The 11,882-nt window shown below is 37.6% G+C and overlaps 1 protein-coding gene across 2 annotated transcripts in view; it reads left to right on the forward strand.

The window, feature by feature from the left end:
- Positions 1–7,888, forward strand: part of kcnn1 (potassium channel, calcium activated intermediate/small conductance subfamily N alpha, member 1) — a 60,127-nt gene extending 52,239 nt beyond the window's left edge. Inside the window, exon 10 of one of the 2 annotated variants that reach the window (XM_031901701.1) lies at positions 4,299–7,888. In XM_031901701.1, coding sequence (XP_031757561.1) covers positions 4,299–4,583 — 285 coding nt within the window. In that variant the 3' untranslated portion in view covers positions 4,584–7,888. 2 annotated transcript variants of the gene reach the window in all.
- Positions 7,889–11,882: the final 3,994 nt, after the last annotated feature.

Here is an 11,882-nt window from a genome sequence, read left to right on the forward strand (position 1 = left end):
TGCTTTTATTACAATAACTTTGTGAGACTAATTATAATTAATTGCTGTTTGTTGCTAAATAGTGCCACTAATTCCACCCTTGACAAAACATTTGAGTAACACATATGCTTTTTCATTTCTTTACTTTCCTTGTTTAGATTTTACCTGCTTTATTAGATTTATAAGCTTTAATATAACTGAAGGCAAGCCCAATTGCATTGAATATGAAAATATAAACACATTTGCCAGAGCATTTGTCATGTTAATCATGAACATCATGCAGCTAAAAATGTTGTTGGTGGGAGCTATTTGTGCGTTCCCCTTAGCTGGATCCTTCTTTCCTTCCACCGCAGGGAAACACAGGAACAGGCACAGCCCATTCTCCCCTATCGTGCTCATATATGCACATGCTAACTTGGGGTTACTGTACAACAAAATGTACTTTTTGTCCAGAAAAAATTACTTATTGTCCTTAAATGCTTCCTAAATCACAAATGAGCATTGAATTAATTCTATATCCAGATATAGTACTCCTCAGGACATGGACCACTGGTTGTTGCACTTAGGGGCCCATTCATTAAACCACGATTAAGTTTTTTTGAGAAAAATTTGTATCTAGAACTTTTCATAATGTCCACGATAATTTCATTAAAATTCCACTTTTTTGTGGTTTTCAATAACTTCCATAAAAAAGTCGTATTTTTCGCAAAGACTACAATCATTTCAGAATTCATTCAAGCTTTGGTATCGTGACTATCTTTTGGCCAGGTTGGATCTGTAGAGTGCCATTGAGTCCTATGGAAGGCTTCCAAAATCATACATTGAAGGTTTTAAAGCCAGAAAGGTTTTTGCGCCAAAAATGTTGTGACTTTCGGAACACAACCACGAATTTTCGTGACATTTTCGAACATAAGAAATTATCATTGTTACTCTGAGTTATTTGAATATCGTGATTTTAACCACAATTGTGGTTTAATGAATGGGCCCCTTAAACACATGCATGCGTCTATACCCATATATATACTATATATACCATTATATTTATATAAATATGTATACTCACCAATGAAAAACACTGAGCAGACATTAATTATAAAGATATATTTCACTGAAGAATGTATCTATGCTGCTGGCAGTTATTAGTGAATAAAAGTAAGAAAATTCAGACCAAACATTTAATAAAGCCCCAAATATTGTCCCTTTGAGGATCACACCTATTAACCCATTTTGTGTCCAACATGGAACCAATACCCTTCTGAATAAGGTTCAGTAGAACAGTTCTCCATCTTTATACACCCTTTTGCAAACTTCTTTATAAAGCCAAATAGAACTGATTAAATGGACTTGCACACTAGGGGGCCCATTTATCAATGTATGATTGTGTCCGAATACTAAAAATTTGTATTTTTTCTAAGTTTTAGAACTGTGTGTATTTTCTGTGATCTTTTTCGTTAATTTGCGCAACTTTTTTGTACTTTGTGACAATTTGTGTGACAAAATCTTATTTGTCGCAACGAGTATGAAAGTTCCGGAATTCATTCAAGCTCCGTTATCGTGACTTTCCTTGGGCCAGGTTGGAGCTGCAGAGTGCCATTGAGTCCTATGGGAGGCTTCCAAAAACATGCAAAGAAGTTTCAAAATCAGAAAGTTTTTCGGTCCTTTTACCATCTCCAAAAATTTCAGACCTTTCGGATCGTTTTCGTACGACCACAATCCGAAATTTTCGTACTTTTAGCGCACATCAGATAATATTGGATTTAATCCTAATTTTTTGTATCGTGCTTTTTAATGTCCCATTTATCAAAATGTGAGTTTAGCGCTTAATACATAAAAACTCACCCACGTTCTATTCATTCCTATAGGATTTTAAGAAGCGATTTTATCAATTAGTGAATTCTAATTTTCATCCATTGATAAATACACTACTAGACATCCCATAGAAATGAATAGAACGTGGGTGAGTTTTTATGTATTAACCTCTAAACTCACATTTTGATAAATCTACCCTAAGGGGCTGATTTACTAATCCACGAATTCGAATCCGAATGGGAAAAATTTGGATTGGAAACGAACATATTGCGACTTTTTCGTATTTTTTGCGTTTTTTTCGTCGCCGTTACGACTTTATCGTAAATTGTTGCGACTTTTTCGTAGCCGTTACGACTTGCGCAAAAAGTCGCAACTTTTTCGTATTCGTTACGATTTGCTTGTATATTGTCGCGACTTTTTCGTATTTAGCGCTCGTAAACGGTGGGCAAAACTTTACGTCTTTGCATGATTTTGGAAGCCTCCCATAGGACTCAATGGCACTCTGCAGCTCCAACCTGGCCCAAGAAAAGTCATGATACTGAAGCTTGAATGAATCCGAAACTTTCGTACTCAGCGCAAAGGCTACGAAAAAGTCACAACAATTCGCGCAAGTCGTAACGCTATGTTAAAAGTTGCGACAATTTGCGAAACAGTCGTAACGGCTACGGAAAAGTCACGATAATTTACGAAAAAATCGCAAACTACCGATCATTACGAAAAAAACGTATTCGGACGCCTTCGGACATTCGTGGATTAGTAAATCAGCCCCTAAGTGTGCTTCAGCTTTTCCTTAAACTACCAAAGCCACATCTCATCGACTATATTGGAAATCTTTTGATGCAGAAGGTACAGCATTTCCAGGTCAATGAGCACCTTTTTCATTAAAGTCAATCGTGAGTGGCATGGGAGGTCTCAGGCATTTCTCCACTGGGGAAATTCATCAGAGCATAAAACACTTCATATTAGATGAATCTAAATGTTGGGGGTCATATTTACATAATCACACATATTATCTTGGCCCAATGTTCTAATATGTTCCACTGTAACGATATACAAGGATGAGCAAATAGCCCTGTAATGATGTTGGCCTAGTTGGCCTAGTGCTTTCATTAGCACAGGTTAATGTTGCCTCCTTTAGAATATTTTTAGAAATCCAATTAGCTGCCTCCAAGAACCAGGGAATTTAATAAAGTGCTACATTGTGCAAAAATCTGAATAACAATAAATACTTTACCATGTATGACTTAACTATTAGATGCTTTCCTTTAAGGATTAATAGCAAAATTGTATGTGTCAGACAAAGCAGAACACAAAACTACTCTCCATTAGTCAAATCAGTTACTCGTGTAAGGAGGTGAAATATAATTTAATTTAAATGTACAAAGTTAAACTATATTTAATTTGTCCAGCAGGTAGCACCAACCATAAGGCTGGTCTGTAGAGGGGATTCCCCTTTAAGAGCCTATATTAAGAAGTGCAGACACTTCCTCTGTGGCTTAAGAACATCAACAGAAGAGACAGACAATACCAAGACAGACCAGGTTTGCATCTTGCTAGAGCTAGATAGAGAGAAGAGATTGGTATCTGCTTGCTGTAGGAACATGAGATAGACAGAGTAGCCAATGTATCCCAACAAGGAGTGAGTATTTGGGAAGAGCCCCCAGGCAATGGTGTGCCAGTTCGAGTAACAGTTAGGTAACAGGTTAGTGAAAATCTGGCGGAGCTGTAGTGAGACGGCTTGAGAGAAGCTCATACACTGCATGTGGACATGCCAGAGGACCTTCCACACTGTGTTAATTGTGTAAATTATAACTTCTGGTCATTAATTATGATGTCCATGTGACATCTGCGAGAAGTACTGAATAAAGTTTGCCCTGGTTCATTGCATTTATTTGTGATATGCCTACTTCTTGTAGCAAACGCCTACCCTATTCCCTGGAACGCATGTCAGTCATGGATACCAACTTTACACTCAGACCTCAGTAGGTCTGTTGCTCTGTACCATTAGATATGAACCTCTTTCAGCACATTCCTTTTGTGTTATCCTTTCAAGTATGTACATTGCACAAACACTGGTTGACACTACTCTATCTCTTCCGTCTAATTATTCCAATCATTATTGTTAATTCTGGAACAAACAGGGGCAAGTCTATCAAAGGCCTAAAAATTTTACTCACATTTACACATAAAGATTTTTTTATTTGTGAATGCTTTTCACATTTTATTAAACTCTGCCATGTCCATTTAGAACAGATAAAAACTATTTTGTCCTATGGGGAAAAAATTTGCAAGTCTTCTCCAAATTTTATGGACACTATGAACAATGTTTTTGCTACCAGTCTATAGGAGACTTAGGAAATTCAATTCACTTCACTGTGGACATAATGCTTTTGATAAAAAAAAAGTGAAAAAAATGTTTTTCCTCTGACCTTTGGATAAATCTGTCCCCATAGTGTCATGAATATTTATCTTATAAGGATGTTAACAGATGTTTATGTATTCCTGTTCAGACCCAGAATGTAATGTATGACCTCATGTCTGAGCTGCAAGAACGCAATGAAGACCTTGAGAAGAGGATTATAACCTTGGAGACAAAGATAGACTCCTTAAACACCTCTCTTCAGTCTCTGCCAGGGCTGATTGCTCACGCCTTGCTCCGAGAGCAGGGAGAGCTCTTCCTTCTACGCTCCCATCGCCCATTTCCCCCTTCAAACAGCTCAGACAATTCATGGAGTCCACCACGTCGACGTACTTCTCCTTCCACCGCTCCCCACACCTCTTCAGACAGCGGCTGAATGAGTGCAAGGGACAAGAAAACAGTCTGAGTGGGAGCAGTGGAGTAAAGACTTAATGAGTTCACTAATTATTACTAATTATTCATAGCCACTGTGTGGTTTGATTATGTCAGCTTTTTTTCTTAAAAGCCTTGGATATTTGTTAACCCCTGCGGGTTCTTTGAAAATGCTGGAGTGAAAGTTATATTAAAAACAACAACAAAAAAATGTTTGTGTAAACACGCACACGTGTGTACGCGCAGTGGCGCGATTAACCTCCTCCTTGCTTCAGGGCTTACCATGAACAGTAATTTGAGATTTATTAATCTCCCCAAATCTTTCCAGAAAAAAAAAATGTATTTATTTTCTTAAAGTCTGATTTTTAAGGATGTCTTCGATGCGTATTTCCTTTTCAGGAGCCTTCCAGTGGTAAGTTATTGGCCATATTTTTCATAACTCCCATTATAAAGAAGAAAGAATGTTCTCACGTATATTTTAATAAATGCCTAGAAGGCAGGGTCCTTATTAGCCCCATTGCTACCAGAAAAGCCTGGAACGCCCACCTGGTAGTAAGGGGTTATGGTGAATATGGTCCTTAAGTAAGGTTTTGGACTGTACGTGTGTGTGTTTACATACAGAAATATGTATATATAAATATACATGCATATATTTATATATAGATACTATAGATATAAAAAAAAGATCAGAACTGTATTTTTTTAATCTTACGGCCTGGAGTGGTGTAGTATGACATATACAAGTGTACTGCCCCACTGGGTGGCATGTATTTATGTAGAGGGGCCAGGGTGGGTGGCTCTTTTATTAGAATCTGTTTCTAAGAGACTATTTAAAAAAAAATGCCAATTTAATATGGGAGACTTGAAAAATACTGGCTTGAGGCACATATACAGATTTTCTCCTTCAAAAGGACAGTCAGTAAATTCCTGCTGCTCGGGCCAAAAAATTAAGCATAAACCTGGGCTCAGGGTGCCATTAGGTAAGAACAGGAGGCATACCGATAGGGTACCCCACTATTGTGGGAGGCCTGCACGACAATATTAAATTCTTTCCTGAATTGTAATGGGTCCCTTAAAGGAAGGATAGGTTTCTGTATGTAATGTGTGTGTTCATTTCTTCATCCAGTTACTAGCCTAAAGCAAGAGCCACGCACAAAACTTTCCTATAGAGGATCTATATATCAAAAATATTTAGGGCCCCTTTTGTATGCCAAATAATATGCTACATTCTCATGGGTACTTTCCAAATGTATGCCACACAGCCATTTTACCAATAGACCACCAAATATTTTACTAACCATTCTACAGGTAATTGGATCTGTTATCCAGAATGCTTGGGACCTGGGGTTTTCTGGATAAGGGATCTTTCTGTTATTTGGAACTCCATACCTTAAGCAAGTGTTCTAAAAATGGGTTTCTTGATAACGGATTCTATACCTGTACTAAATACTCCTAACTCTAATATGAAGAATTCTGGTATACTTACAGATTTCAAAGCCAGCTTGTATTTAAAGTGTCCCATCCTAAATTGACTTTGTAAGTTGGTTAACAGCGTTGAAATTGTGTACCATGCTTTGTAAAACCCCCTAATTCCATAGTGGATGTGAGCCTATGCAAAGCATTATACTGTAGGCCTTAGATCAATGGCACGCGGCTCATTTCCAGGTGGGTGATAAAATGCTCAAAATTGCTCTCAATTTCTTGCAGTGGCACACTTACCAGTCAGGCAGTTGTCACTGGCTGACTTTTTGCTCTGGAGACTGATTCTTAATCTAGCACCCACCCTGCCCATGGATTCCCTATTGCACCCATAGGGCAGTGTAGGGCTCTGTGATGCCCCCTTTGGAAGGCTAAGGTCTTCCCAAGGACTAGTTTGGCTAAAATAATGGTCTAGTCCTATAGTGGGACGGTACTTTAAACTGTGGGAATATACTATTTAATGGAAGAGCGAAGTGCACAGGAAGAATGCCAAATTTCATTGAGTGGTTTAAATGGATTGTAATTTCTGCCTAATTGGTACAATACATTCCAGTGGCAAATGGTTGGCAGGAAGAGACAACTTTTGGCATAAGAACCATGCAGATGTTACTAGCAGCAGATACTTACATGAAAGATATAAGTTTTATAATGCAATTAACTTATAATGTTACTTGAGGAAATGTTGGGGATGGTAGTTTTTTTAATTAGCATGAATGGAGTCAGGGTGCTGGTGATGCATGAAAAATACCCTCACTGCCAAATAAGGAGAGTGTTTTTAAAAATATGTAGGGGCACCTTGGTGACATAAGTACAAAAGCGATTGGCATTCTATTATGGGACACAGCTAATATAAGGTGGAAGAGTATGCTTAAATACCAGTCTTACAAAGTAAACATAACTGATTGTAGTTTGATGATTTTTTCAATGTAATACATTCATTTTATTAAATAGGTAATATAATGCCTTTTATTGGATCAATGTATATGTTATCGCTAGTAGGGAATCTGCTGTGTTCTGCATTGTGGTAATAATTGCCATATGGTTTATTTGAATCTCACAATGTATGAGTATTATCACAAATGTTAATGGATGTAAAAAGAATATAAAAACAGAACACTAGTTTAATTTACAATCTTGAAAAACCGAAGGTCATTTTTACAAGAAGAAAATAACATTGTGATTGATGACGTACTTTCTGAAGTTATCAAGCTTGTAAATTCAATCAAATCTTGGAACAATAAAAAGTGCTATAATACCTATTCTCTACAAAGGCAAAGAAGGAAAACGTGAGTTTTAACGTTATCAATAAGGCTGGAGTTCTCAGTGGAATTAAAAGATAATATTGTAGAAGGACAGAACAGATTTGTGCAACCAGGAGGAACCAAAAATTATTGGGGGTGGATTAATTACAAAGGCAATAGTATAAGGCAAGCATGTTGCTAAAAGGGTAGCCCAGCTATTTAAAGGAGTGAGTGGGTATATCATGTTAGGAGAGTTTCTCATCGGGGCATGAGATCCCTTACAAAATCTAGTCAGCTTCCAGTTTTACTCCAATGCAGGGACTCTTACTGCAAAATATCTACCCCTTCTGTGCTCTGCAGTGTGCTTGGGGGCCCTGTTGCATGGAAGGGGTACGGAAGCCCTGCCTCTTAGAGACAGCTGGCACCATTTGGTGTTTGGCTCTCATTAGTAATATCTCATTTCTAGATTTTTATTTCAAACAAACTAAAAAAAAATTAAATTGACACGTAGAACCTATAACCGGTTTTCTAGAAAATGTCTGAATGCCACAGATCTAGGAAAAAAAATTAAATACTGTTCAAGAAAGTATGTCTTGTGTGTCTTTATTTCCTGATGAACTTCATTTGAAAAAGCATCTGACTGGTTGCCATGGGTTACTGTCCAGGGGCAAATTTGCCTGGTGTTTATAAATAACATCCATTGGGTCTGCCAGTTACAGAGCTTAACAGACTTCACTCCATTAGTGTAACCCATTGGGATCTTGGGATCTCTTCTTACTCACCAAGCTGTGCTGTCAATAGTTTTAGCCTTCTGGAGGATACATGTGACTAGGTTGGGTGAGTGGGGCTGGTTGTTGGTCTGGATTTCAAGTCTTCATTTGTGCAGTGGTGTCTATGTCCCTGCACACAGATTTTTATATAATTTGGTAAAATGCATTATTAGTACCCATGTTCCAAATTTCACAAATATTCAGATACTGACAGGTCAGTAGTGCTTACTACTCTAGAATCTATAGAATTGCACTCATCAGCTAAACATTCAGCACTGCAAGCCTCTTTTTTACAAAGTGGACATATACAGGTTAGGAGTTCTGTGCCATTATAATGTTAGTGTTCTTTACCCCACAAGGCTTCTTTTTAGCTGCACATCATGCAAAAATGATACAGTATGTTTGTGTTGGCTTCATTAGAAATAGCTACAGTGTGTTTAAATGCATCTTTAAGCTGGGCCTCAAAAAGGGTTACAGAACACAAAAAAAGAGTGAAAGATCTAGATGTTCCTTCTTATTAAGGGGAAGTGTTTATAGATAGTTTGAATATACTTTATCCATACTTTATCTTGGTGTAAGCAAAAATAGCACATATAGACAAAAATCAGCCGCTTCAGTGAGGAAATGATCCAGTGCTGCTATTTTACGGAATTCTTCTACTAATGGTAAAAATACCTGTAGAAGACACAATAGAATGCTTTCTTATAAAATTAGGTTGAACTTGGTTCCACTTAGAAGTTCAACCTTCTGTCAAAGTAAATTCTAACTTCATGATTTCAAGAGCATGGATCAACTTTGTACTAAATTATTCTTAGTACAAAGTTAATCTTTTGTTAAAGGTATTCAACCATAGGCATATTTGGGGCTGAGCCTTTCTAAACCAACACTAGCACTTTGCTGCAAACACAGGACAGAAATACAGTATTATAACCTGAAATTGGCACTTTATTTATCCTGCCATGTTTCCTGGGAGGCATTATAGAGAAAATGTGCAATGCATATATTCTACCTATAACACATGAATTTGCCACTGTATTTATCCTTGCAGTTTTTTTTAGGATATTTTATTAATGAAATAGTTACTGCGAACAATGGGAGTGACAGACTATTTAAAAGAATGGTGGCAAAAATTAGAAGCACACAACAAAAGTGGTGGACGGTGCATGTGTAGCCATGTGATGAGATGCCTCATTGCCATATTGTTGCACAATACAGCAGCACTCACAGTTGATGTCCACCCATGCACTGAATAACCAGGCCATACCCTACCCAGATTTTTGCTTCAGATATGGTGGAGCATTCAAACCTCAGCAGTAGACTGCATACACTGGACAGTACTGTTTTGTTTTTTTTATTAATGTGAATACCTTAAAGCAGCTTACAGTTAGGAAAGCAGTGCATTTGGCCCCATAATGCCAATTGGTCCGCAAGATTCATTTTTTTTTTAAATGGCAAATTGGATGCAAGTATCAACTTGGAATTGCAAAAGTGCATAAATGTTAACCATGTAAAATAAATTCTCGAGCCACTTTAAAATCAGTTTTGCAGACTGATAAATGCGGATAAGAAAAATAACTGTAATTAAAATAGAGTTTCCTTCTGAAGTACCACATATGTAAGGAAATATGTGGTGTAGTAACAGTGAATGCACATCATCACCATCAATTATTCATACAGCACCAACAATTTACACAGTGCTTTAAAGCCATTATAACACTGGTAGGAAATATTAAATAGGATCAATGTTTGCTAAAATGCCTGTCTCTTGTGGAATATACCTGAGGGTGCTAAAGAATTGGAATAAGGGATGTACTGTGAAATTCAGCATTGTTTCTGGATAATCACTTAAAAATAATTCTGATTTTTAGCTGGTCTCTGTGTCATATACAACTCTTTTCTGCTCTGTTCACCCATTTGCTACCTGAATCTCTGTGTCCTTCTCCCTGGTTTTTTCCTTAATCTCTGCACCTTGTTAACCTTTTCCCAGCTACATTACTGATCTCAAAGCCATTTCCTCTTACTGAGAGTTCAACTTGATGAACTGTATTTTTTTAATCTAACTTACTATACACCTATACATTAATGGTTAGAGCTGAATAAAATCAAAAAGGAGAAATGCGATCTCAAGCAAATTCAGGTCACAGGATATCCAGGATGCCATTAGCCATAATAAAAGTGGCAGCAGATAATGGCATTAAATAAGCCAATGAAATGAAACACTTTTCCTCATTTTATTCAAACTGTACTATTTTTGCCACTAGATGGCAGAATTTATTATAATTATGGAAGTCATAGTCATTAATAGAGTAAACAAAAACACACACACAAAACACCATAGGCAACTTTAATTAACCCTTCCCTGTGCTCTCTAAGAATAGAACAGTATCTAAATGTCATGTGAATCTGTTGGCTTTTATGCCAGTTGCTTTATTCACGAAAAGTCTATTGCTTTTTGTTTTTTCTTCAGCTAAACAGGGAAAACAGGGAAGCTGGTATTACACTTTAGGGATATATTTATTATGCTGTGTAAAAAGTGGAGTAAAACATTACCAGCGATGTTGCTCATAACAGCCAATCAGATGCTTTGCTTTGGTTGAAATCTAATTGCTGATTGGTTTCCCTGGGCAAATCACCGGTAATGCTTCACACTACTTTTTACACAGCATGATAAATATACCTCCATGTGTGGTAGATAGATAACTAAATTACCAGTGCACAGATAATTCACCTGTATAATGGACTTCTGCTTCAATACGCTCACAACAAATTGTGAAAGGAGCAGGCTATATATACTGGTAAACATTTTATCTACCTCACAAGAACTAAACATTGTTGAAACAATAGGCAAAACATAAAAAATGCCAGCACAAGCCCTATTCGCTGAAGTCATAGCAAACCTGAAAAAGGACAATGGAAAATAAATGTTTTAGCCTATAGAAAAGCTTTACAAAAAATGCTGCTTTATAAGATATTACCAGTGGAAGGATGCCCTTACCCTATGGGTGTTCCCACGGGAGAGGGTCGCTGACCTTCTCTTTCACTACTCAAATGCAGAGATCTGCAGAGGGCAGTAAGAATCAAACAGCCCAACTCCCACCACTACTACACATCATTACATAATACATGAAAACATACATATTACATATCATTAATCATATTGGCAGCCATTTGTAATGCTATGGAAATAAATGCAAACAACCGTGGCATGTGCAGTAGCCATAGAAGCCAGCTGTCCTGTGATCTGAGGAGGTGGGCAGTATTCTGGTGACCTTAGCTTTCCTGAAATGTGAGGTCTGATTATAACTTGTTCCAGACTACATTACATTATGGTCATTCTTCATTTTCTTCACTTATTTCAACATTGGTATTAAAACTCTGTGGGATTATGTATAGTTTGAGCCACAATTAAAGAGAATCTGAAGCAGCACTGGTGCCCTGTCCCATTCGTTATTAGACGTAACTCTGCATGCACTACATAACATATTGGGCGCAGTTGCACTGAAGTAATGTAGTGATTGTTTGGCATGCAAGTAATGATTGCGCCCAATTCTTTCGGTGCACTTGTGCTGTACTTATTTTCACAGGGTGCTGAGGGAAGCTTGGAGCTACCACCTGGTTCAGTGGTGGCGGTAGCTCCGAGGTCCCCCTAAATCAATAGGCGCACCCCATTCAGAACAAAAGGCAGGAAGGACTGAGCAGCACTGAGCACAACTATACAGAAGTGCATTAGACCTCTAATGAAAGTGGTTTTAGGTGCAACTCACTGCAGCAAAAAGCAAAAGTTGCACATTAAGCTTGCGGACATAAATGACC

This window comes from Xenopus tropicalis, chromosome 1 (genome assembly GCF_000004195.4).
Source record: "Xenopus tropicalis strain Nigerian chromosome 1, UCB_Xtro_10.0, whole genome shotgun sequence".
In the NCBI taxonomy this organism is placed as follows: Eukaryota; Metazoa; Chordata; class Amphibia; order Anura; family Pipidae; genus Xenopus; species Xenopus tropicalis.